General features: G+C 57.5%; 1 protein-coding gene across 4 annotated transcripts in view; it reads left to right on the top strand.

Annotated features, from left to right (window-relative positions):
* Positions 1 to 26,592, top strand: part of DHX34 (DExH-box helicase 34) — a 28,764-nt gene extending 2,172 nt beyond the window's left edge. For 2 of the 4 annotated variants that reach the window (XM_075537976.1, XM_075537977.1), the window contains exons 2-17: positions 3,315 to 4,290; positions 6,332 to 6,643; positions 9,786 to 10,040; positions 10,562 to 10,664; positions 10,837 to 11,054; positions 13,621 to 13,795; positions 15,567 to 15,760; positions 16,355 to 16,456; positions 17,170 to 17,403; positions 17,836 to 18,009; positions 18,243 to 18,360; positions 20,208 to 20,314; positions 21,239 to 21,532; positions 22,170 to 22,346; positions 22,501 to 22,639; positions 23,058 to 26,592. In XM_075537976.1, the coding sequence (XP_075394091.1) occupies positions 3,574 to 4,290; positions 6,332 to 6,643; positions 9,786 to 10,040; positions 10,562 to 10,664; positions 10,837 to 11,054; positions 13,621 to 13,795; positions 15,567 to 15,760; positions 16,355 to 16,456; positions 17,170 to 17,403; positions 17,836 to 18,009; positions 18,243 to 18,360; positions 20,208 to 20,314; positions 21,239 to 21,532; positions 22,170 to 22,346; positions 22,501 to 22,639; positions 23,058 to 23,191 (3,453 nt within the window). In that variant the 5' untranslated portion in view covers positions 3,315 to 3,573 and the 3' untranslated portion in view covers positions 23,192 to 26,592. The remainder of the gene's footprint in view (positions 1 to 3,314; positions 4,291 to 6,331; positions 6,644 to 9,785; positions 10,041 to 10,561; positions 10,665 to 10,836; positions 11,055 to 13,620; positions 13,796 to 15,566; positions 15,761 to 16,354; positions 16,457 to 17,169; positions 17,404 to 17,835; positions 18,010 to 18,242; positions 18,361 to 20,207; positions 20,315 to 21,238; positions 21,533 to 22,169; positions 22,347 to 22,500; positions 22,640 to 23,057) is intronic. The other 2 variants (XR_012780908.1, XM_075537978.1) reach the window with 2 other exon arrangements.

The following is a 26,592-nucleotide window of genomic DNA, read 5'->3' as shown; positions in this document are numbered from 1 at the left end:
ATGAATTTCTGAGACTGTAAATCTTTACAGGAGTAGAAAGCTGTGTCTCCCCTCAAAGGGGCTGGTAGTTCCAAACTGCTGACCCTGTGGATCATAGCCCAGTGCATAACCCACTGTAACACCAGGGATTATAGCGGAAAGGGCTGTATTAATTTACCACGTCTCACCCTCCATGGTGTATTCAATATTCTCCAGCACCACAGTTCAAAGGCATCAAAGTATAGGTCCGTGGCTGGTACAAGTGGTTTGCAATCAGCTGCTGAGTGTCTGGGGAGCCAGCCCCTAACACAGCATTACGGGTCTGGTAGGCGCAATTATATAGCGATAATAAGTCAAGATTATAGTAAAGTCACAGAGAGCATGAGAGATTGAAATAATGGAGTCAGATGTATTTCATGGTCGCATGCTCCCCTCAGCCTCACTGATGGCCCTCGTGGAGAGAGATTTGTTGCTAACCACAACTTATACTCTGGGGACGTGAAAGCCCCCTAATTACAGGTGAAGACATACGTCACAAGAAAGGGTTGTTCTATAGGTGATACAGTAATGGGAGGAGGATGATCTAGGGGAGCATACGCTATAGGAAGAGGAGGGATTAAGGGTATACATGTGACAAGATGGGCACACCCTAGATTCATGATGGCGGCCTAACCTCGATTGCCCTAGAGCTGGAGACTTTAGTTAGCCTGAGCTTTCAGAGGAAGCCATCCACTGTCCCTAACAGCAGGGAGTGAGCCCTGCCTGTTGTGGGAGGGACAATGGTGTCTGCTTGCTCTGGATGGCCGGAGTCTTCAGGGAGGTAACTTGACAATCATTTACTATTAGCTGCAAGCAGTGTCCTAGGTCTAACATATTTGGGGGAGAGGACTTGGGAGAAATCTTTGTTTCCCACAGCTAACCTAAAGGTTGGTGGTTTGAATCCATCCAGTAGCACTGTGGAAGAAAGGCCTGCCAATCGGCTCCCATACAGATTATAGCCAAGAAAACAGAACGGAACCCATAGGGCCCCTATGGGTTGGAATCAACTCGACAGCCACGGGCTGGATCTATTAATATCATTGTGAAGTAGAACTGGGGACTTTGAGTCTATTTCCAGGTTACAGGCCCTCATTCCTCTCACCACTTTCTCTGCCACCCCTGCTAACAGTGGGGACGTTCCTGGACTAGAATATGGGTGACCATTTAGCTTCTCTGGACCGGGCTGGCTGACGCATTGCAGTGTTTTGAGATGGGTATTGCCCCGTTTCAGAGACAGGCAACTTACTGGTGGTCAGACACGCAGTAGACGGATGGGGCAGCTGCTATTCCAAGCCCGATCGTTGTGACTGACGCAAGCACCAAGGAACACTCGGGACTCTTTTGAAAGTCATCACCCCTTAGACTTTCAGAAAACGGCACAGACAAAGGGGTGCTCTTTGATAGGACTTTTTCACTTGGGTCAAAACCCCACTCTAAGTGCAAAGACGTTTTTCTGAGAAGTGGAGGATTGGAGCGAACCAAGACTCGAGGCCTGTGTGATGGACTCTATCCTCCCCCCTCCACGTCTCTCCATCGTCTTGTCCTTGAACGCACCTCACTGTGCCCACGGGTCGGTGTCTCTGGGGTGGATTTGTTGGAAAGACGGTCAGATTCAAGAGCTACGGCAGACAGCTCCACGTTTATCCCATCTGTGTCTAGTCACGGAGCCCTGGTGGTGCAGTAGTTCCACCGGGCTGCAATCCGCACGGTCAGCAGTTCGAAACCACCAGCAGCTCCAAGCAGCTTTCTAGTCCCAGCAACAATCACACTCTCAGAAACCCACAGTGGGCCACTGTCAGTCAGCATCGACTCCTTGGCTTAGAGGTTGGTTTTGGAGTTCAGTGCCTAACCACATTGGATACAATTAGAGTACGATTTTCCATGTCCAAGTATAAATGTCAGACACGGGCCCTCGTCCCAGCTTGGGTCATGTGTCCACTCCTTTAGACGGGGGGCAGTGGTAACTTACTGATCAAATGCTCGCCTTCCATGTGGAGAGAGGGTTCGATTCCCTACCAATGTGCCTTTTGTGCACAGGCTCCACCCATGTGTCTGCAGAGGCTCACATGGTGCTTTGATTCTGAAAATTTCATCAGTGCCTCTAGAGCAGCAGTTCTCAACCTTCCTCACGCCGTGACCCTCTCATACAGTACCTCATGTGGTGGCGACCACCCCCAAACCATAACATTATTTTAGTTGCTGTCATTTTGCTACCGTGACGAATCGGGCGGCCCTTGTGAAAACGTTGTTGGACCCCCCCAAAGGGGTCTGGCCCCACAGGTTGAGAACCACTGTTCTAGACTAAGGCAAACTAGAAAGAAAGGCTTGTGCCGAACTTCTAAAAATCAGCCAACCCCAACCCCCGTGACATACAGGACTGGGTGGGGGTTCGTTTTGTTGTGCATGGGGCTGCCTTGAATTTGGGAGGAGGGTGTCAACTTGTCCAGCCAGTAGGGCTTCTCTGGCCTTGTAGGCCATCGGAGTCATGGGAAAGGACTGCCTTCTGATGGAATGTGAGTACAGTCATCAGAAGGGAGACGGCGTGTGCCAGGCACGTGAAGACGGCACATACATGACACTCCCAAAGACACTGGTGTCAATTCCAACTCCGAGAGACCCTGCAGGATGAGCCTAATGGCTCCTTAGGGTGTCAACACGATGAATCTTGACAGAAACACAACCTCTTTTTTTTTTTAAAGATCATTTTATTGGGTGCTCTTCTAACAATCCATACATCCATTGGCTCGAGCACAAGCTCACCTTTTTTTCACCTCTAGGACACCTGGTGAGTTTGAACTGCTGACCTTTCCGTTAGTAGCCCACCGTTCAACTCCGGGCACCACCGGGACTCCCATTCATAACATGCACACGTACACAGACCAATAAAAACCACAGTGAGCTAAGACTGCTAAGAATATCAGTATAGTCATATGCTAATATTAGCATACAAAACAAACTCGCTGACGTGAAGTCCATTTTAACTCCTGATGTCCCTATTTTACATTTCACATCCAAAGAGTTCCCCAAAACCCCTCGCTAGGAGCCCCAGCCACCTCCCATTTTCCCTTTAGGACAAACACCAAACATCCCTTCCTCCAGGGACCCTCCCTGGGCTTTCCTCCCTCACCACCTACTCCGTCTGGATTGTCATACTCTGGTGGCCTGTCTTTCTCCTTTTGGGCCATGAGCTCTCTGCGGGCCACTCCTGGTCCTCTCCCCAGCCCAGCGCTTGAGTAGGCATTGAGTGAAGATTCCTAAGAAGCAAGGAATGACTGCCTTCTCTTCCCTTTCCCCAGGCACTTGGGGATCTTGTGTCCGCCCCCACCCCGAGATTCACTCCAGAAATACTGAGGTGCTCTGGGTGTCGCCAGCTTGACCCAGACGCTTGGCCCCTGAGTCCCTTTTCTGGTGGTCCATCACCTCGGCAAGGAGGAAAGCCTGGCTGTCTGCAGAAGTGGTTCCATACCTGCAGATGCTGGCCTCTCCAGGCCAGCTTTCAGGTGTGGGATGGAGAACACCCGGTCCTGGTGAGAACTGAGGCGGGGAGTTGAAAAGATGCCGCCTCCCAGAACCAGGGAGGGCAAGGGTCCCCGATACCACCACCGGGCGCCCCGTGAGGAAGAGGCGCCGGAGAAATGGGACTGGAATAGCCCGGAAACACGTCGCCTCTTTGAGGACGCCTTCTTTGGGGACGAGGACTATATCCGCCAGGGTTCCGAGGAGTGCCAGAAATTCTGGAGCTTTTTTGAACGCCTGCAGCGCTTCCAGACTCTCAAACCAGCCCGGAAGGAGGAGGAGAAGGAGAAGAAACCACCTGGGGACCCCAAGCCGGGTCTCCCTGCCCTGGCTGACCTTCCCCACACCTACGACCCCCGTTACCGCATCAACCTCTCCATCCTGGGCCCAGACCCCAGGGCCTCTCGGGAGCGAGGCCGGCGCCTGCCCCCGGACAGGGTGGCCGAGTTCCGCCAGGCCCTGCTCCACTACCTGGACTTTGGGCAGAAGCAGGCCTTCGGGCGTCTGGCCAAGCTGCAGCGGGAGCGGGCGGCGCTGCCCATCGCTCAGTACGGCAAGCGCATCCTGCAGACGCTGGGGCAGCACCAGGTGGTGGTGGTGGCGGGCGACACGGGCTGTGGCAAGTCCACTCAGGTGCCCCAGTACCTGCTGGCGGCCGGCTTCAGCCACGTGGCCTGCACCCAGCCCCGGAGGATCGCCTGCATCTCCTTGGCCAAGCGCGTGGGCTTTGAGAGCCTCAGTCAGTACGGCTCCCAGGTGAGGGGGACACACGCAGGGCTCCCCCTTCCCAGGGTTGGACACCTTGCCAGACATTGAATTAGGTCATAAATCCCAAACCTGTACTACGTTGTGTAATACCTGTGGTTAGAACCCTATCTGGCAATGGGATTTCTGGTGGTCAAGGGGCCCTGGTGGCCCGAGAGTAACATACTGGGCCGCTAACTGAGAAGTCAGCAGTTCAAACCTGCTAGCTGCTCCGAGAGAGAAAGATGAGGCTGTCTGCTCCCGTAAAGAGCGGCAGCCCCAGCAACCCCCGGGACAGTTCTACTCCGTCTCACAGGATCGCTCCGCATAGGAATCGACCTGTAGGCCGTGGGCATTTTTGCTTCATATGTCAGTGAGCTAAGAATATCAGTATAATCATAGGCTAATATTAGCATACTAATATACTGATAGTGTAGGAAGTCACACTTGAGGCATAAAAGGAGCTGAACAGGCAACCAAGCCAGCAGGCAGAGACAGGAAGCTTGCCGAGGATCAAAAACTCCCTAGAAACCAGGCCCTTCCGGCAGAGAAAGCCCCACGGCAGCTCCCTCAATGTGGACTTCCAGCTGCTGAAACTTAGAGAAGACATTTCTGGTTGGGAAAGCCCCACATGCGGTCTCTCTGCCACACAACATAAGGTCATTGAGACACCACCGGGCAGTACCACAGGAGGGTGGCTGGAATGAACAGGAAGGCATTTTTCTCGCAGTTCTGGTAACCAAAACGCCAACATAGGGGGCTGTGTGTCCATCCGTCCTGTGGGACTCTCTCCTCATTTCGGTCCGCCGGGACCCTTGTTTGTGCCTCTGCTTGTTGACAGAACTCAGATGTCTGCCTGTCTCTGTGTCTGTCTGTGGATCCTGGTCTAGCTCAGAAGTGATTGGGTCTAGGACCCACCGGCTCCAGGTCTGACCTTGCTACACATAGCAAAAGAACTTCCTGTTTGCAAATGGGGGTAGGGGGGGTCATGCTCACCAGGGTCCATAAACCTATTATCCCGAGCCACTCCCCGCTCACAGTGACCCTGTAGGACAGAGCAGCATGGCCCGTGGGGTTTCCAAGGCCGACATGATCACGAAAGCAGACAGGTGCATCTTCCTCCAGCAGAGCAGCGGCAGGGGGGGTCACTGACTTTACAGAGCTTACCCACTGTGCCGTCTCAAGGTAAGACCAAACCAAAAGCCCAGCTCACCGCCATCGAGGCACTGCTTCCTCATAGTGACCCTCTAGGACAGGGTAACATCACCTCTGTGAGTTTCTGAGACTGCAGCTCCCTACAAGAGTAGAAAGCGCCTGGTCTTTCGCCGGTGGAGCGGCTGGTGGGTTCGAACTGTGGACCTTGCAGCCCAATACTTAAACCCTGGGGCTCTTTAGTCACTACTGTAACTTCAGCACCAGAACAGAAATTGGTTTTCAGAACAAACCAAATAGGCCCACGGCTGACTTATCAGGAGCCTAGAGAGCAGAGAACTGCCCCGGGGCTCTCCAAGGCTGCCCACTGCACGGGCGCAAAGGGCCCCATCTTCCTTCTGCAGATCATAAACACCAACCTTCAGGCTCGCTCTCAGGGAAGGCCCTGGTTTCTCCTCGGCTTCCAGGCAATGCCCTGGTTCCTGGGTCGTCTCCGTGTGGCCTTCCATTGCCCTCTTCCTGCCTGCTCCTTTTGTATCTCAGAAGAGATTAGTTAAGATACACACTGCAGGAAGATGGCCTCGTTCGCATAGCAGAGAAAACCCATTCCCAAAATGCAGCCGCAGATAAAACCACAGACCATTCCTGTGCAGTCCTCGCGACCCATATTGACTCCTAGCGACCCTACAGGGCAGAGAACTGCCTCATAGGGTTTCCAAAGCTCTGGACTGGTAACGGAAAGGCGGGCGGTTCGATCCCACCAGCCGCGCCACAGGAGAAACCAGACAGCTTTGGAAATCCTGCGGGGCAGTTCCACCCCAGTGTCCGTGTGTGTATGTGTGGACTCGCCGAGTGGACTCACGGGTAGGTAACGGAGACACCCTCCCCACGTCCATGGCAGGTCGGCTACCAGATCCGCTTCGAGAGCACGCGCTCGGCAGCCACCAAGATCGTGTTCCTGACGGTGGGGCTGCTCCTGCGGCAGATCCAGCGGGAGCCCGGCCTGCCCCAGTACCAGGTCCTGATCGTGGACGAGGTCCACGAGCGACACCTGCACAATGACTTCCTGCTGGGCGTGCTGCAGCGCCTGCTGCCGCGGCGGCCCGACCTCAAGGTCATCCTCATGTCGGCCACCATCAACATCGCCCTCTTCTCCAGCTACTTCGGCGGCGCCCCCGTGGTACAGGTGCCCGGGAGGCTCTTTCCCATCACGGTCAGTGCTTCCCAGGCCCCCCCTCCCGTCCGCCACACCCCCAACCCCGGTGCCCACCGCCTTCCACTCACCCCGTACTCCCACCCTACCCACTGGCTCCTGCACACGCCCGCACACCTATCCCGCTGGGTGCGCATGCGTGCGCGCACCACCCCCCCTTGACTCCCGTACATTCAGTTCTCTGTCCTCACACCAGTTATCTCACACACACTCTTCCTCCACCCTCCTGCCCCCCCCACACAACCCCCCAACCTCTCAACCCCTGTGCCTACCGCCTCCCATGCCCCATAGCTCCTCCTCACCCATGCCTCCCACACACACCCCTACCCTGTACACTGTCTCCCCTAAACCGTACCTCCCACCACACACACTGCCTCTCCCACACATGCTCCCCTGCACTGCACACCCTCCCCATAAACCCACACTCTCCCCCTATACCCCATTTCCACTCCCCGCTCATGCCTCACACACAGTCTTCCCCAACACCCCACACCTCACTGCCCACTGGCATGCCCCACCTCCCACACTGCACATCTACGCCTGCCTCCTACCCCTGCAGACACCTACCTTCCACCCCCATCTCCCATCTGGCCACCTCCCACATGCATACGCGCCAGTCACCTCTCCCACACGCACCCTGCCTCCCGCCTGGATATAGCCCTTCTGCCCTCTGCTGCTGTTTTCATCTTTCTCTGTCCTTTGAAAAGTCATCTTGCGTTCTCAGTGGAGGTGTGCACAGCCATTTAAGCTCGCCGTTCAGCAGCGCCTCGCAAGTTGGTCGGTGAAGTGGTTCCCATCATGATCACCATTCAGGTTGTTCCGTTTCCCTTCATCTAGCTTCCCTACCCCCTTACCTTCTCATCTTTGGTTTAGAGTAATTGCTAGCTGGTGACATTTGATTGTTTTTTTAATTTGGTAAGTCAATGAAATGTTATTTTAAAAGAATTAAACAATGCCAGCACCCCACAACCACCACCCCTAGTCCCCCATCCAGCTACCTTGATGCCCTGACTTTCTTAGTTCTCTAGTGCTGCTGTAACAGAAAGGCCACAGTGGGTGGTTTTCATAACCAGGGTTGGTTCTCTCCTTGTTTAGGAGGCTAGAAGTCTAATTCAGGATGCCAGCCGTGTCAGAGGAAACCAGCCTCCGACAGAAGGGCCAGGAGGCGCAATTGTATGGCAACAGTATATAAAGCTTATAGTAATGTCATACAGGATAGGAAAGATAGGAGAGAGATTACATAAAGCAGGCAGACATGCTCACCGCAGTCCCTCTCGATGGACCACGTGGAACTGGAGGAAGAGACAGCCCCTGGACTATCTTGGGACATTCATAGGTAGCCACGCATATTCAGATGCCACAAGGTGGGTGCTGTCTACATTAAGGTCCCTGAGCTTATAGGTGAGGACACGGAATACCTGCATGGGAGGAAGGTATGAGGGGGCTGGGTGACACGGTGGGAAGAGAGAAAAGGATGTCCGCTTCTGTAGGGAGATAGAAGCAACCACGTGCTCACTTTAAGGCAGCAGAGCTGTTAAGGGGAGAGTCTGGGCATAAGTAGAGCAGGATCGTGTGCTTGGACTTGACCTCTAACTTATTAAAGTGGCGGAGACTTTCCTACCCTGGAATACCAGCTTTCTAGAGTCCCTCTGTCATAAGCTAGGGAATATAATTCTCATCCTATTTCCCTCAGTGTTAGGTCCCCACACCAGCAGGTCTCTGTCTTTTCAGCTCCTACCTCCTTGGAGAGTTCCCCATGGCTGAACCTCTCTCTTCTATATCTCTGCTCACTTAACCTGGTTCCTTTGATGCCTTACGAGGAGCCCTGGAGGCCTAGTGAGTTGTGCGTTAGGCCACTAGCCACAGGGTCAGCAGTTCAAAGCCACCCGCCACCCCCTGGCAGGAAGACGAGGCGGCAGTTCCAGTGGCAGAAACCCAGAGGGGCAGCCCTGCCATGCCTCATGGGGCCGCCGTGAGTCGGAATCTACTTGATGGCGGCAGTGAGTCTGGTTTTGCCTTACATTTTTCAACCTCCCTGGCGGTAACCCCGAGTGTGGCTCAGGGTGAATGTGAACTGTCAGAAGCGGTGACCCCGAGCCGCACTCGGGATTACACTGCAGAGAAGCCCCTTCAGAGATGGGCTCGAAATGGGCCCTGCCCTAATCCTGCCTCATTAAGACGACACTTATCCCACCTGTGGGAAACCAACCCTACTACATTCCCAACTGTTCACAGAGGCAGCCTGGACAACCGGCATTCCACGGTAGGAAAGCCTCCTCTTGGGTCAGTTAGAGGCAAAATCCAAGTACATGATCCCGCTTTAAGTATCGTTGCCATTTAAGATTCTCCCCTGAACAGTGATGCTGCCTTAAAGTGAGCACGTGGTTGACTCCATCTCCCTAGAGAAGCAGACATGAGCCTGCTGCTCTCTCTTCCCGCCGTGTGTCACCTACCCCCCCTCACCCCTTCCCTCAATACAGGTACTGGGTTTCCTCACCTGTGAGCTCAGAGACCTTAATGTAGCTCCCACCCACCTTGTCGTGCATGCACCTACTGAACATGCACGTGTTATGGCTACTTATAAATGTCCCAGGTTAGGAAAGGTTCGCCCTCGCGTCTCCCACTTCCACGTGGTCCATCGAGAGGTGCTGAGGTGAGCATGCTTCCATGGACTGTGTCTGCCTCCATCATTTCATCCTCTTTCCTATCCTCTGACTTCACTGTCATCATTATCACTGCTGTACAGTTGGGCCTCCTGGCCCTGCGGTTGTCAGAGGCTGGTGTCCTCTGATAAGGACCAACTACCAAGCAGAATGAGAGCTCCAGGCAGCCGAACCACACCTCCTGCCATCAAGTCAAGTACTACTCTAGGAAGTTGGGGCTGGTCCCTCCTCTTCCAACCGGCATCCACTCGGGACTCATATCAACTCTGTAGGAATCTCCCCGGGAGTAGGAAGCCTTCCCTTTGTCCCGAGGAGCATCTGATGGTTTTGAACTGCTGACCTTGCCATTAGCAGCCCAACACATAAGCATCCCGCTGCCAGGGCTCTCACTTGATCTCTGTTGGCCCCACACCCTCCCCACCATTCTGCCATCCTCCAGCAGCTGGAGGGGTGACCAGCTTGCCCTGCCTGGCCCACAGGTGGTGTACCAGCCCCCGGAGGTGGAGCCGATGCCGGCCAAGTCGGAGAAGCTGGATCCCCGGACTTTCCTGAGGGTGCTGGAGGCCATCGACAACAAGTACCCGCCCGAGGAGCGCGGCGACCTGCTGGTCTTCCTCAGCGGCCTGGCGGAGATCAGCGCCGTGCTGGAGGCGGCGCAGACCTACGCCACCCACTCGCAGCGCTGGGTGGTGCTGCCGCTGCACAGCACGCTCTCTGTGGCCAGCCAGGACAAGGTGCCCCGCCGGCGCCCATGAGGGGGCCGGCATAACCACACGGGTGGGGGTCACCCACCTCCACTGGGGCGGGGAGAACTCCCTGGGGAGGCAGAAGGCCTTGAGGCTGGGGCTTTGACCGACGAAGATGATGTGGGGTGGGGGGAGCCACCGAGGAAGGCATTGCAGGTGTTGAGGGAGCTTCTGAGCCCCCTGGGGACCTGGTGTAGATGCTGGTGAGCTGATTCCAAGTCATAGTGACCCCGGGTGACAGTACACTGCCCCTGGGGGCTCCGGGGCCGCTATCTATATGGAGCTGAGGCTGTTAGGTGTGTGGGTACATGGAGGGTGGGCCCAGGACAGCTCAGGTGTCTCACCCCAGTGGAGGGGGGAGCGCACCTTGAAGGGGGTGAGCAGTGGGGTCCTGGGACGCTGTAGTGGGCACCTGGGCATGAGGTGTCCCCGGAGTGGGGGTGGGGGACGTGCAGGATGTGCCCAGGAGGCCTCAGACAGAGATGAGTGAAGCCCGCGTTCTCCCACAGGTGTTCGACGTGGCGCCTCCGGGAGTCCGGAAATGCATCCTGTCCACCAACATCGCAGAGACCTCGGTCACCATCGATGGTATCCGCTTCGTCGTGGACTCCGGTAAGGGCTCCCCCACCTGCCACTGCCCCCACCCCCACCCAGTGGGCCCGGAGATGGTCCAGAGATCGAGGCAGGAAGCATGTGGTGTGGGGTCTGTGGGGGTCACTGCGGGGGTTGCGGGTGGAAGGGAGTCAGTGACTGGTGACTGAATGGACGCTGTGACTGGTCCCAGGGAAGGTGAAGGAGATGAGCTACGACCCGCAGGCCAAACTGCAGCGGCTGCAGGAATTCTGGATCAGCCAGGCCAGCGCGGAGCAGCGCAAGGGCCGTGCTGGCCGCACTGGGCCCGGCGTCTGCTTCCGCCTCTATGCTGAATCGGACTACGATGCCTTCGCCCCGTACCCCGTCCCGGAGATCCGCAGGGTAGCCCTGGATGCGTTGGTGCTGCAGGTGAGGAGCAGGTGAGAGGGAGCAGGGCTGTCCGCCAGTGCCAGCCAGGCCCGGGGTTACTGGGTGGCCACAGCAGGGGAGGCCAAGCCATGCACAGGTGGGGGTGGGTGGTTAGCAGGGAAAGGTGAGGCTGAGTTCACCTCCAAAGTCAGCCTCCTTGTGGAGGGGAGAATTGTTCCCCAAGGCTGCGGGGGAGAAGGCTGCCACCCAACCAGAATGTGGTCAGCACCCCAACAAGCAGTAGCCCCCAGATTCGGGATTCTCAATATTGTTGATGTCCTGATCCCCTAGAATCCTACCTAGTACCCTCATCTAGCACCTACTTTTGTCAAATTAACGTGCCAGTTAAGTGTTCTTGCCAACCACACATACCCCCATCCCAGACCACACCATACTTTGTCTGTGGGCGTGTTCTTAATGAAAACCAACAAAAGACATGGTACTACAGACCAGATGTAGTGGGTCGGTTACACCTTGGGCTGCAAATCACGGGCCAGCAGTTTGAAACTGCCAGCTGATCCTTGGGAGAAAGATGAGGCTTTCTACTCCTGCCAAGAGTTAACGATCTGGGAAACCCATAGGGGCAGCTCTGTCTTGTCATACGTACGGGTCGTTCTCCATGGCAGTGAATTTGGGAGTTTGGCGTGTCCACGTGGTGAGACTAGGCCAGATTAAGCGAGTCCCAGGCTGAGAGGTGGGATTCAAACCCGGATCCACAGGCATCCCTTCTTCAGCACCTCCCTTTTGTGTGCCTATGAGGCGATTGAAAATACCATGGCTTGAGTCAGGGGCACCTCAGTCCTTGGTGACCATAGACCCTCTGTTTGGGTCTGTTTCGGTTGGGGAGGCTGGCAGTCGGCACCCAGAGCCCTGGCTCTAGTGGGAGGTGCCCTCTGCTCCTTGAGGGGGGAAGCCTTGCCTCTTTGCCGCTTCTCGGCCTTGCTTCCCTGGGGACCCTCATGGAGAGAGCTCCACATGCCTTCCCTGCTTCCAGGACTACCCTGCTCCTTGTATTCCATCAAACCTGTGAGAGCCGGGACCGGATGGGACCGCCCTGTCCTTGCCGGCCTCGGCATTTGGCCATTGCCCTCTCCCCACCACACACAGGCTCCAGCTTCCACAGGTCTCTCAGTATCTCAAAGGGGATTGGCTGAAGCCCCATCCATCCCTGGCACGATCTCACCCAGGATCATGCCCTGGCGTATAGGGTCAGTATTCACTGCACACGTGTTTTGGGGGGAGAACATGGGAGACGCATGCAGGTGGAGCCCCCAGGCCCTTCGTGTTTTCTTCTCGTCCTCACATCCCTGGAGCCACCAGGCCCGGCCCTAAGTTGGGCTCCTGATGTCACCCCCTTTGCCCCATGACCCACTGCCCCTCTGTCTTTCTAAATGAATTGGGATCCTTTTGGTTGTAACTGGGGTGGGAGGGTAATCATTTCACACACTATTTTCTTAAACAGAACAAGGGGTTCTGTGGATCTGGGTAGCCACTGGGCGGGTGGGGGCTCCGGCTTAGGAACAGTTCGGGGACCTGATCTGCTTTGGATGCACCAATTTCCAGGAGGTAAGGGGGAAAAAATTCCCTGGCAGCAGCTCTGAGCACCCACCCTAGCCACACCCAACCAGGCGGCCTGCTGGGATCCTCTCCCAGCTAGACGTCTCAGGGAAGGGCTCTGATTGGCCCAGCTCAGGTCACCTGCTCGTCCTGTACAGTCAAGAGCCGCAACAAGGGCTGAGGAATTGTGATTGGTTCAGCCTATTTTTTTTTAAAGGAAAACAGAAAACCAAACCCACTGCCCTTGAGCTGGTTCCGACTCCTCACGACCCTGTAGAGCAAGCGACAACTGCCCTGCAGGTTTCTGAGACTGTACAGGAGTAAAGAGTCTTTCCTTTCGTACAAATATGCTTGATACAATTGATGTATGAATTGTTAAAAGACATGTAAGAGCCCCCCCAATAAAAAGATATTTTAATAATAAAGAATTTATATGAAGATAAATGCTAAATGTATAGGCACATGATTGATAAATACATGTCCTTGAAGGTTAAAAAAAAAAAAGTCGTTCCTTTCTCCCAAGGACCGGCTGGTGGCTTCGAACTGCTGGCCTTTCGGGTAGCAGTCCAACGCGTAGCCAGCCTGCAAGCCCCAAACCAAACCAAACTCACTGCCATCGAGTGCATTCAACCTTAGCAACCCCTTAGGAAGGGAGAACTGCCCCCCGTGAGTTTCCCAGACGGGCATGGAAGGCCCATCTTCCTCCCAAGGAGCGGCCGGCTGATGGTTTCAAATGGCTCACGGTCCAGTGTGTAAGCACCCCACCACCAGGACTTCTCCTCCCGTGTCCTGTATCCTGTACATCATGTGCCTACTGCTGTCCAGCTGGGCGTGGAGCAGGGAGCTGGGTGGACAGACAGATCATAGTCTGTCCCATGCTGCGTGATGGACTAATCCCACTACCTTGGTATTTGGCATTAAGGATCAAAACTATGTGCACTCTAACCAATCCCCCCCTCCCATGCCCCTTAGGATCTCATGTGCACCCCATCTTCTGTGGTCTTTTCAGATGAAGAGCATGGATGTGGGGGATCCCCGAACCTTCCCCTTCATTGAGCCCCCACCCCCAGCCAGCCTGGAGACGGCCATCCTCTACCTCCGGGACCAGGGGGCCCTGGACAGCACCGAGGCGCTCACCCCCATCGGCTCCCTGCTGGCCCAGCTGCCTGTGGACGTGGTGATCGGTGAGCAGCCTGGGGCAGGGCGTGGGCACCACTCACCTCTCCGGGCCCTCTTCTCATTCACTCACAGATACTTGGTGGGCGCCTCTTCTGTGCCAGGCGCGGCCCCAGGTGCTGAGGCTGAAGCCATAAAGCAGACGGGAGCCCCCTGCCCTCCGGGAACTCGCGTCCCAACACCCAGGGCCCCCGAGGGTGTCAGAGGCCTGTGCTGTGCGGAGTTTTCCCAGTGGCTGGTTTCGTTGAAACCTGATCGCCAGCCCTTTCTTCAGAGGCTTACCTCTGGGCGCGACGGGAACCTCCGACCTTTCTTTTAACAACCTAGTGGTGTGTATGGCTTCTGCCACCCACCCGGCGACTCCTGCAGTCAGGAAGAGCGACAGTCACTGAGACCGTGTACAGGGTAGGTCCAAGTCCATGTGTCCCTGGAGAAGGACGTCATGCTGGGGCAAGTGGAGGGGCAGCGAGGAGGAGGAAGGCCCTCAAGGAGGGCTGCGACCGTGGGCTCGGACGGGAGAGCGACCATGAGGGCGGCCCAGGACCGGGCCGTGTCGTGTTCTGTTGTACCTGCCATCACTAGGAGTCAGGTCCGACTCGATGGAGGTCCTGGGGTGGGTGCAGTCGTTCTCAGTTACTAACAGAACAGGTTGGCGGTCCGAGCCCCGCCGGTCGCTCGGCTGCACAAAGACGAGGCGGCCTGCTTACATAAAGGCAGCAGCCTCGGAGACCCGCTGGGGCCGTGCCCCCCTGCCCCGTGGGGTCACCGTGAGTGGGAATTGACTTGAGGGCAGCGGGTTTTACAGAGAACCAGGTGGGGAGCCCTGGTGGCGCAGTGGGTTACAGGCCGCGCTGCGATGCTGACCTTGGGGTCGGTAGTTTGAACCCACCAGCTCCGTGAGAGGAAAATGAGACCGCCCACCACTACCGAAAAGACGTTGCCTGACAGGGTCACGAAGAGTGGGGACCGCCTCGCTGGCAGTGGTTTGGGGGCCCTCAGAAACAGAGAGATTCTGGGGAAGGCTGTGAGAGAGGAGGTGGGGGCTGCCGATGGCCCCAGGGGTGGCTTTTTGAAGGACCTCTGCTGCTAAGCGCATGGTCAGCACTTCCAACCCCCCAGGCATGAGAGGGAGGGGGGGCCGTCTGTTCCCATGCAGACTGATAGCCTCGGAGGGGCACAGGGGCAATCTTTCCCTGTCCTGCAGCTTCGCTGTGGGCCTGAATCAACTGGATGGCTGAGTTTGGTTGGTTTGGGGTTAACTTGCGTGGGCTCCCGGGGCAAAGCGCCAGAGGTGGGCAGCTTACAGCCAGACATGCAGAGCCCAATCAGGACTGCTCTGTTGAGGCTCCGAGGGCCTGTGGGAGAACCCCGCCCATGCCGCTCACCCAGCCCCTGGCGGCTCCCCTGCACCCTGGCTACCCGCTGTCTCCTTGCTATGAGCACCTCAGCTCATCACCCGCAGCGCCATCAGGGCCCTACCAGAGAATGCCCCTCCCTCCCAGCCAGCGAGTGTCTCCGACACACAGCGACCCTACAAGGCGGGGCGGGGCGGCCCCTGTGGGTTTCTCAGACTAACTCTGTACAGGAGTTGAAAGTCTTCCATCCAAGGAGTGGCTGGTTGCTTTGAACTGCTGACCTGGCAGTTAGCCCAGCGTGTTGACCACTACTGCCTTGGAAACTTAATAGTGAGGGAGAGGGGGGTGGGCACGGGACTCCCGAGAGGTGAGGGAGGTGGGACCCCCGGCCCCGAGGCTCAGCACCCCCCTCGTGCACCCCCAGGGAAGATGCTGATCCTGGGCTCCGTGCTGCAGCTGGCTGAGCCCGTGCTCACCATCGCCGCCGCTCTCAGCGTCCAGTCGCCCTTCACCCGCAGCGCCCAGAACAACCCCGAGTGTGCGGCCACGCGGCGGCCCCTGGACAGCGACCAGGGAGACCCCTTCACGCTCTTCAACGTCTTCAATGCCTGGGTGCAGGTCCGTCCGTCCGTCTGTCTGCTGTCCCATGTGGCATCCGGGCCGCCTCGAGGCCATGGTTCCTCCCCCGGTGGTCCCCTGGCACCGGGAGGGCCACCGAGCCCTCCCCAGACTGTCTGCCATCCACACTCTGGGCCCAGGGGGCAGCACGTGCAGAGGTCTAGGATAGGAGGCACCAGGAGTGTGGGCCCTGCCAGAATCCAGCCCGCTGCTCTGAGCCTGGTCCTGTACAGGCAGTATCAGGGACCCAGGGGTGAGCTAAACAGCCTGACTGCCCTCAGTGGCCTCCCAGTCCAGTGAAAGAGACAGCTGTCCCCAGGACATAGTGACCCAGAGTGGGCATGGCCCTAGACCCAGAGTCCAGAGAAGCCACTGAGCAGGCAGGGAGGGCTTCCTGGAGGAGGGGTCTAAGGACTGAGCACACAGCCCCCAGAAGAGAGGGGAAAAGGGAGGTTCCCTGAAGGAGGGCCTGCTGGATCTGCCCCTGCCTGGCTTGCTCCCAGCGAGCAGCAGTCACCCTCCTGCTTTTGGGCCTGGAGGTCGGCTGGTCAGCGCCCAGAACTGACACCCCCACCCCACCTCCGGCATATGCAGGTGAAATCGGAACGCGGCGGAAACTCACGCAAGTGGTGCCGCCGCCGGGGCATCGAGGAGCAGCGGCTGTACGAGATGGCCAACCTCCGGCGCCAGTTCAAGGTGAGCGGGGCTTGGGCAGGGGAGGGGCAGTGAGAGCACAGGTGTGCCAAGCCCCTCCCTATACCCCAACATCCGGGGGGAGGGCAGGACAGACGGACTGCCCCAGAGCGCTTACTGACCTGCCCAGTTTCCAGGAGCCAATCACTGGGTCTCTTTGGGGAGCTACCACAGGGGGCCTTGAACCGGGGACCCAGCACCTCACGGCTGCACTGCTCGGGCCTTCAGACCCCCCCCCATGCTCTCCAGACTTGCGGCCCTGCAGGGCAGGGCAGAGCCACCCCAGTGAGTTTCCAGGACGGCCACAGGAGTGGAAAGCCTCACGTCTCTCCCATGGAGTGGCTACTGGTTTCCTCCTGCCGGCCTTGTGGCAAGTGGCCACCGTGCCGCTGGGCACCTCCACTGCCTCCGAGTGGCTTCCGGCCCAGAGGGACCCCGTGGGCAGAGGGGAACGGCCCCCAGGGGGCTCTTGAGAAGGAGAGTGTTTACAGGAGCAGACAGACGCCTCCTAGTCCTCAGGGACCCTGAGCACCGGCCTCATGGTCCGCAGCCCAGCCCTGAGCCCATGGGGACACCAGGGCTCCAGGATCGCGGGGTGGGGAAAAGGGTGGGTCACGTTCTCTGTTCCTTTTGAGGAGGATGGAGGTTCAGGCAGGTGACGAGGTGGAGGGTGAGGGTGCCTCACTCAGTACATGTACCGCATGCCTCTGCCCCAGGACCTGCTGGAAGATCACGGGCTGCTGGCCGGGCCCCAGACAAGGCCAGGGGACAGCTACGGCCGGCTGCGGCAGCACCGGGAGCGCCGGGAGCTGTTCCAGCTGAAGCGCCAGCACGAGGCGGCCGGGGGACGCAGGCCCAAGGTGCTGCGGCTGCAGGAGGGACAGGACGGCGGCTCCAGCGATGAGGACAGCGGCACAGGCCGGACGGCCGGTGACAGCGTGGACATCCAGGTGTGGGCGCAGGGAGGGGCTTACGGAGAAGGGACCTGGCTCTGCCCCGGGGTCAGAGGGAGACATGGCCCTGCCCTGGGGGACCAGAGGGGAACACAGCCCTGCCTTGGGTGGTCAGAAGGGACACAGCCCTGCCCTGGGATCTGAGGGGACATGGCCTTGTTCCTGGGGCCCGAGGGCCATTGGCCCTGGTCTATGGGTCAGTCCCCTGCCCTGGGTTTTAAGAAGACACAGGCCTGCGGATCAGAGGCGAGCAGCCTTGCCCTGGGGTCTGATGGGACATGGCTCTGGTCTGTGGAGCACCCCCCTGCCCTGGGTTCCCAGGGGACACAGTTCTGTCCTCATGATACAGATCAGTGGGTGGATAGGCTTAGACTCCGGCAGGCTACCCAGGAACACCCACCACCCTCCCCACCCCCCGTGTTCCCCCAGGATGTGAAGTTCAAGCTCCGGCACAACCTGGAGCAGCTGCAGGCAGCCGCCAACTCAGCCCAGGACCTGAGCCGAGACCAGCTGGCCCTGCTCAAGCTGGTGCTGGGCCGCGGCCTCTACCCACAGCTGGCCATCCCCGACCCCTTCAACAGTGGCCGCAAGGACTCGGACCAGGTGCCGGCCCCTCCCACCAGTCCACAGTCCGGACCAGGGGCACAGTGGTGACCAACGCAGCCTGGCCCCACCCTCCAGAATGGGGAGCAGACTAAGGAGGGGCAGAGGGGCCTGGGGAAGGAGGAACTCTGGGGGAATGGGCCATGGAGGTCAGGGAGGGCTTCCTAAAGGTGGAAGACCCTTGGGGGAGCAGGTCTGAGTCTGCCCGCCCAGCATCCACTCTGCCTCCCCAGCTCTTCCACACGCAGACCAAGCAGGGCACCGTGCTGCACCCGACCAGCGTCTTCGCCAGCAACCCCGAGGTGCTGCATCCCAGGGAGCCGGAGAGCAGGGCTGGCGACGGGAACCAAGGTACTGGGAGTCTTAAGTGTCGGGGTGCAGCGATCACCGTGCCAGGAGACCCCTCCTGCTCCCTCCACACTCCCCCCTCTGCTAGGGCTGCTGCCCTGGGGACTGCAGGGACCCCTGCACCCCACCCCCCTGGGCTGGTCCACCATCACAGGTGGAGCTGGCTGACCGTGCACTCAGCGCTGTGTTTGGCAAGCTGGGAAACGTCTGCAGGAGGCCTGGCCTGTGGGCTGATGAACTGCCGGCTGTGTGGGTGGCATGACTGTGGTGCGGGGGGTGAGGGGAGGCTCTGGGCCGAGGTCCAGAAGGCAGCAAAAGAACTAGAAACTAAAAGACACAGAAACCAGGTCCCATTCACCCTGCAACCCAAACGGAGTTCTGTCGTCAGGCTCTGCTTCAGGACGCAGCTCGTCCGCCCTCTTCTTTGTAGCGAAAAGGAACGCGCCTCCTTAAACTGATAGCTGCCTGCCCACAAGGAGCCCCAGGGAGGGAGCGGGTTACACTCTGAGCCGCTAGCCGCAAGGTCAGCGGTTCAGAACCACCAGCCGCTCTGCTGGAGACAGATGAGGCTTTCTGCTCCTTTAATTACTTTTAAATTACTTCATGATTTTAAACATTTTATTGGGGGCTCACAGCCCTCGTAACAATCCATACATCCATTGTGTCAGGCACATTTGTATCTAGGTTGCCATTTTTTGGACTTTTAAAAAATTTTTGGGGGGCTTGTACAGCTCTTATCACAATCCATCCATTGTCAAGCACATCTGTACATGTGTTGCCATCACCATTCGCAAAACATTATCGTTCTACTTGAGCCCTTGGTATCAGCTCATTTGCCCCCTCCACCCTCCCTCATGAACCCTTGATAATTTATTTTTTCTTTCCATGCCTTACACTGATGTCTCCCTTCACCCAATTTTCTGTTGTCCGTCCTCCTGGGAGGGGGATGTATGTAGATCATTGTGATGGGTTCCCCCTTTCTCGCCCCACCTTCCCTTTACACTCCTGGTACCTACTGATTGGTCCTGAGGGGTTTATCTGTCCTGGATTCCCAGTGTTTCCAGTTCTTATCTGTACCTGTGTACATGCTCTGGTCTAGCTGGATTTGTAAGGTAGAATTGGGGTCATGATACTGGAGGGGGTAGGGGAAAGAAACATTCAGCAACTAGAGGAAAGGTGTGTTTCACCGGTGCTACACTGCACGATGACTGGCTCATCGCTTCCTTGTGACCCTTCTGTGAGGGGATGTCCAGTTGCCTCCAGATGGGCTGAGTCTACTCCTGATTCTTGAATCCCCTCTGCTGCTTTCAAAGAAACCCCATTAACCCACTACCCTCAAGTCAATTCTGACTCATGGCGACCCCGAAGGACCATGTACGACTGCTGCGCCCTCTTCTTCTCCCCCCCCCCTCCCAGGGCTCTGAGACTAACTCTTCACGGGAGCAGAAAGCCTCCTCTTTCCCCCATGGAGCAGCTGGTGGTTTCAAACTGCTGACCTCGTGTTTAGCAGCCCAACGTGTAACCCCAGTCCACACACACACACCCCCCCCCCGGGGCTTTACTGGAGCATTTTGTAGCAGACCCGAGACACCATGTCAGTCAGGAAGAACAGCGAGGAGTCCCACCTTGACATCACCACCGTGCCTTCTGATCCCTAACAAAGCAAACTGGCACCTGCATATCGTAGATTGCCCTGATGCATAATCATTTGGGGTGGGGGGGGGTCTTCTGAAACCAGATCACAGGTCTTTATCAGGAGAGATGTAAGCCGTCTTCATCGGACGTGTACATGAAGCGGGGGTGGGTCCAGTGGCCCCTGGGGGACTGAACTGGTCTTCCCAACCTCCCAGAGGACAAGGACAAGATGAGCAGCAAACACCAGCTCCTCACCTTCGTCTCCCTGCTGGAGACCAACAAGCCGTACCTGGTCAACTGCGTCCGCATCCCCGCCCTCCAGGTGAGTGCCCATCCCTCTGTGGGGCTGAGTAAGGTGGGAGCCGCCTTCCACTGGGCTGGCCACAGGCCTAGCCTTGGACTGCTGGTCTGTGACACAAGGGGGCTTCGAAACGCCCTTGGAAAGACTGGATAATCGTTCAGTCCCATGTTCCCGTGAACTGTTTGAAGCCCAGATGGTTCAATGGTTAAGTGCTCGACTCTGAACCCCCGAGCTGGAGGTCCCCACCCCCACGCAGCTCCCCGGGAAAAAGACCTGGTGATCTTGCTTCTGTAGTCCTGCCGGGCCGTGTGGGGCCTCTGTGAGTTCAAACTCAACTCCGGAGTGCCAGGCGGTATGCGCGCGTGCGTGCACGCACACGCACACGCACGCCCCCCAGGACTCTGACGGATTGGGTGCCTGTTGCCATGGGGGCCGGATGGCTACCCTGAGTAGATTGGTAAATGGTCAGGGAGATGATGAATGAATGGACGGTTGGATAGGTGTGTGGGTGGTTGAGGAGCCTAGGTGGGTGGCTAGATGAGTGGATGGTTGGATGAGTGAGTGGGTGAATGGGAAGATAAGTGGGTGGATGAATAAATGGGTGGGTAGATGGATAGACAGATGAATAGATGAGTGGGTAGATAGATGGATGTGGGTAGATGAGTAGGTGGATGGATGGGGGTAGGTGGGTGGATGAACAAATGGGTGGGACTGACTGGCTGAGTAGGTGGGTCGATAGATGAATGTGGGTGGATGAATGTGGGTGGGTGGGTAGGTGGATGGGTGGATGTGGGTAGATGAGTAGGTGAATGAATGAACAGAAGGGTAGGGTTGGCTGGCTGAGTGAGCGGGGGGAGGATGAATGGCCAGGAACCCATGCACAGTGGGGCCTCTCTAAGAAGGCATCCTGCCCTCACACCCACTTGTTTCCCTCCTCCTCCCCAGTCCCTCCTGCTGTTCAGCCGGTCCCTGGACACCAATGGTGACTGCTCCCGTCTGGTGGCCGATGGCTGGCTGGAGCTCCAACTGGCAGACCCCGAGAGTGCTGCCCGGCTCCTGGCTGCTGCCCTGCGGCTCCGTACCCGCTGGGAAAGTGCGCTGGACCGGCAGCTGGCCCACTGTACCCGGCAGCGGCGGCGGCGGCTGGAGGACAATGACGACGAGGAGGAGTCCCCGACTGTGGACCGCAAGGAGGTGGCAGCCCTGAGCAGGGACCTGCTACACTTCACGGCCTCCAAGGTGCCCACCACTGGCCAGCGGGACAGCCCGTACCCGCAGACCACTTAAGACCCAAGGGCTGTGGGTGCCTCCCCACCTCAGCACCTCCGGGGTTTTCAAGCCAGAGTGACTGAGTGAGTCCTCCCAGGACACACAGCCAGCCTGTCCCGTGTCCCTCAGATTCAAGGCTCTTCTGTGGGAGTGGAGCACAGCCCCGCAGTGCAGTTGGGGCTGCAGGACGCAGAAGGGGGTCGGGAGTTACCCCTGGGGACAGAGTGGAAAGGCCTAGCCAGAGCAAGCCCGTTACATGTGGACTAGAGAACTGGGTGGAGGTCAGGGTGCAATCCTGGATGACTTACTGGAGGCAGGACAGGGCTTGAAGACAGGTGGGGAGCAGGCAGGGGCACAGGGCAGCCCAGAGAGCTGGGATGGAGGAGCCAGGGGGCCAGAGTCCAAGCTTCTGATGAGGTCCTGGATGAGGGCGGGGTCTGGGGAAGGCAGTCGGGATGGAGGAGGAGGGACATTCGACAGTGTCCGTCAGCATCTGAGCCCATGTGCCCATACCTAGATAGCAAAGAGCAGGACTTCAGGCTCTGCTGGATCCAGGAGCTCTGACGGGGTCCAGAGCCCGGGTTTGACCCCATTCCATTTTCTTCAGGTTCCCTACAGACTCCGACGGCTCACAGGGCTGGAAGTCCAGAACCTCTATGTGGGTCCCCAGACCGTCACTGCTGCCCCCAGCCTGCCTGGCCTCTTCGGCAGTTCAACCTCATCTCCTCACCCTACCAAGGGGGGCTACACAGTCACGGACTTCCTCACCTACAACTGCCTCACAGTGAGCGCCGAACCCCAGGGCCCCCCGGGGGTGGGCTTTGAAGGATCCTTTCACGAAGAGGTGCCTGTCAGCCCCGAGGACTTCTGGGAGGGCCCCAGGCTGGGGGCAGGGAGGCGAGGCGAAAGCCCAGCCCTGCCCTCCTGCTCCTCCACAGAGTGACACTGACCTGTATAGTGACTGCCTCCGCACCTTCTGGACCTGCCCCCACTGCGGCCTGCACATGCCCCTGACGCCCCTGGAGCGAATCGCCCACGAGAACACCTGTCCCGACGCCCCGCAGGGCAGCGCCCCAGGTGCGTGGGGACTGACGACCTCAATCCCCTGCTGGGGCCACAGCGACACCCCTCCCCCCAGGAGCTCGCGCCCCATGTCTGCTCCTGATTCCACGCCTTTCCTTGGGCCCGTTTCTCTGTCTCGGTCGTGGGGGGCTCACTGTTAGGTCCGTTCTGTAGCGCCTCTGCTTTGGCCACACCGACTGGACACAGCTCCCACCACAGGGCACCCCCCCACCCCAACCTCTGGAGGCGCCAGGCTGGCTGGGGCAACCTGTAGGTGCTCTGCCTCTGAGCACACAGGAGGGGCCGGCCTGTGGGGTAACCAAGGAAGACTTCCAGGAGGAGGGGGGAAGTCCGAGTCCCCAGGGGCCTGAGATCTGAGCTTCATAGGGCAGCGCCCCCACACATACCCACACCCCCCTTTCTCCCCCCACAGGGGCTGAGGAGGCAGCTGCTGAGCCCCCCCAGAAGACCTCGGCCCTGCAGAGGCCGTACCACTGCGAGGCCTGCGGGAAGGACTTTCTTTTCACGCCCACCGAGGTGCTGCGGCATCGGAAGCAGCACACGTGAACCGCACGCGGGAGGGGGGCTGCCCCCAGACTGGTTCTGGGGCCAAGGACCCCCCACCCCACCCCATGCCCCACCGCGGCTCACCGTGGGCCAGCCCCTTCCGCGGAGGAGAGAGGTGACTTAAGCAAGCTGCTGATGTCCACTCCTGGCTCCGATCTAAAGAACCCTGGATTGCCTTGGAAACGACGTCGATATGCACGAAGCACTGGAAAGTGATTCAAGCCCCGCCGTGCTTCCGGACCGCCGTGTTTTTCATTTTCCTCTGACAAATACACCCAAGAGGTCTGTGCCATGGAGCTTTCATTCTGTAATGGAAATCCCGAAAAGCATTTTAAAATAAGTATTTCTCAGGAGTCCATGCCTCATTGTCTCAGGTCCTCCAGTTGATTGCGAATCCCAGGCTGTTGGGTTCCCATTAGACCTTGAGGTCAGCAGCGCCGCCACCAGTCTTCCGGGAACTGCAGAAGGACAGCCACACCAGGTGATGGAAACAAGGAATTTGATACAGGATATTGGCTTGCAAAATGGATAGAGGCTGGAGGAGTGGACTCTAGGCTGAGCCTTCAGGACCTGACAGCCCTGGACCGACCCACCAGGGCATCATGCCTTGGAGGCCCGTCATGGCCGGGATCCCAGTATTCCTTGCACCACCCGTGTCTCACAGGAGACTGTCTAATTCTTGGAAGCTATTCTGTGGGCCTCGGAGGCATAGTGGTTCCTCATGGGGCTGCAGTCCACAAGGTTGGCAGTTTGAGACCACCAGCCGCTCCTCGGGTCAAATACCAGCTTTCTACTCCCAAAAACAGTTACAGTCTCAAACCCACAGGGGCAGTTCTACCCTGCCCGCCAGGGTCGCTGTGAATCAGAATCCACTTGCGGCTATGAGTTTGCTTTGGCCAGTTTGAGATTCTTTGCCCACACTCCCGGCTGTGAGGGTGTCTGGGAGACGTGCTTTGAGACTGTCCAGCCTGTGCTGGAGGTCAACTAAGCCACCCCTCCCACCCCTCCCCTCCCCTCCCCCAGCGACTCATGGGGGTCCACTAACCATGAAAACAGGGACCCCAGTCCTGCGCCCTCCTCGCAGTTGTTCACGGTGGCGGCCCCTGTGTCGAGCCATCTTGCCGAGGGTCTTCCTCTTTTTCGCTGCCCCTGCACTTTACCCAGACCTGACGTCCGGCTCTAGGGCTGCTCTCTCCTGACATGTCTAAAGTACACGAGACACAGTCTTGCCGTCTTTAAGGAGCAGACTGGCTGTACTTCCTCCAACACAGATCCGGGTTCGTTGGTAGGTTGGTTGGTTGCTTTTGTGTTGGGGAAAGGCCAGCCCCCCCCACCCCCCCCGCAACTAGTCGCAGGTTTGATAGGCGCAGTTTACAGTTAAAATATATAAAGATTATAATAAACTCCTAAAGTGCATGAGAGGTAGAGGGGAGATTGAAATAAAGGAGTCAGACACATTTCATGGTAGCGTGCTCACCTCAGCCCCGCTTGGTGGTCCACGTGGAGATGAGACACCGGAGGGCAGTAGAGGGGGAGGGGAGCGAGGACCTGGGGGGAGAGGATGGAGGAGTGGAGAGAGGCCAAAGGGGATCTGTATTGCTAACCCAGGCTTATATATCTTTGGGAGGCATGCAAGCCCACTACATACAGGTAAAGACGTACATCACAGGAAGGGGTTGCACTATAGGTTATACAGCAATGAGAGGGGGACAATCTAGGGACATACACGCAATACAAAGGGGAGGGATTGGGACACACGTGACAGGATGGGCGGATCCTAGATTCAGGATGACAACCTAACCTTGGATGTCACTGAGCAGGTTGGATCTGTTCTCTGGCTCACTATAGAAACCACTATCAAAAGGGTGTAAACCTCATCTGCAGGGGCCAGACTGATGGCTGCAGGCCTTGAGGGAGAAGTAGCCCATTGTCCTTAACAGCCAGGAGTGGACCCCTCTCGTGGTGGGACCAGACAATAGTCTGGCAACTGACTGCCTTCAGGGAGGACGTCTCTAAGCATCTGACCTCCCACCCTGTGCTGGCAAACAGCCTCTGATGTTTGGCATATCTTTGGGGGAGACAAAACTGGGGAAAAGTCTCTATAATCCCACAGTTTTGGCAGTCCATAGTACTTTCAATACCCTTCATCAGCGCCACCATCCACGTGCATTGGTTTCTCTCCTGGTCTTCAGGGTCCCACTTACACAGGCACAGCGGGAATGAGGACCCCACACCTCAGGGCAAGTGCACCCTCGTCCTCAAAGGGCCGTGCTTTTCAACGTGAAGGCAAGCCTTGGCCGTGGGCCGCAGATTTACCCGGGGCAATGCACTGGCTAATCTCTGCACTGCTGCTCCAATGGAAGCATGGAAGCAGTCGTCAACACCCGGAGAGGGAATATTTTAGGCTGGGCAGCCCCACAATCTCCCCCCCTCCCAATGACTCACCTGTGTCATAACATGCTCTGCCTTCTACTCTGGGTTCTTGCGATGGACATGTGTTAGTCTGGGTAGAGAAACAAATCCACAGAAACATAGGTATGAGAGTTTTATATATAGGGTAAGTTGTACATTCAGAAAGCATCCCAGTCCAGTCTAGTCCAAGCCCAGAAGTCCAACTTAAGCCCGTATGTCCAACACTGATCTACAAATTCCTCCTCAAACTCACAAAACACACAATGACACCAAATGCAGGAGGATCACGGGCCAGTGGGTAGAAAGAGTTTGAATCCAGTCGTGGTGTAAGTATCTCAGCGCTGGCAGGGGTCTCCACACCCCTGCTCCAGCACCCAGGGCTGCATCGGGGTAGATCCATGTGGCTCCTCAGGGATGTCTGGAAGGAATTGAGCCTTGCCAGCAAAGGCAGCTGCACCCTGCTCCAGCCATCAGAGAGCAAGAGCCCAGAGAACCAGAAGGGTGAGGCTCACCAAGCCACTTATCTCTCCGCCCTTCAACTAATCCCACCTGTGTTCATCAGCCAGCCCTATCTCAGGACACATGGCGCTCACTCCACAAGAAGGGTTTATGACAGACATTAGCAGGTTGCAATGCAAGTAAGAAATGCTCAGGATACAGTAGTTCAGTCAGGAACACGTTACAAGATTCTTTTAGGTCTTAAACTGCCCGCGGTCTCCTTTCATCCACATCACTATTGTTCATCCCCTGGGGCAGGTGGGGGTATACGTCATTGTAGTCCGTTCACCATTTCTCCCCCTTCTCCCGCCGTCCCCCTGCCCTCATGGTATCGCCACTCCCACTGCTGTGCCTGCGGGGCTTACCTGTCCTGGATTCCTTATGTTGTGAGATATCTGTACCGTGTACATGCTCCGGTCTAGTCAGATTTGTAAGGTAAAGCTGGGGTCATGATAGTGGGGGGTAGGGGAGCATTAAAGAACTAGAGGAAA

The sequence above is a fragment of the Tenrec ecaudatus genome, chromosome 18 (genome assembly GCF_050624435.1).
Source record: "Tenrec ecaudatus isolate mTenEca1 chromosome 18, mTenEca1.hap1, whole genome shotgun sequence".
NCBI lineage: Eukaryota > Metazoa > Chordata > Mammalia > Afrosoricida > Tenrecidae > Tenrec > Tenrec ecaudatus.
This window is presented reverse-complemented; position numbering and strand designations above follow the sequence as displayed.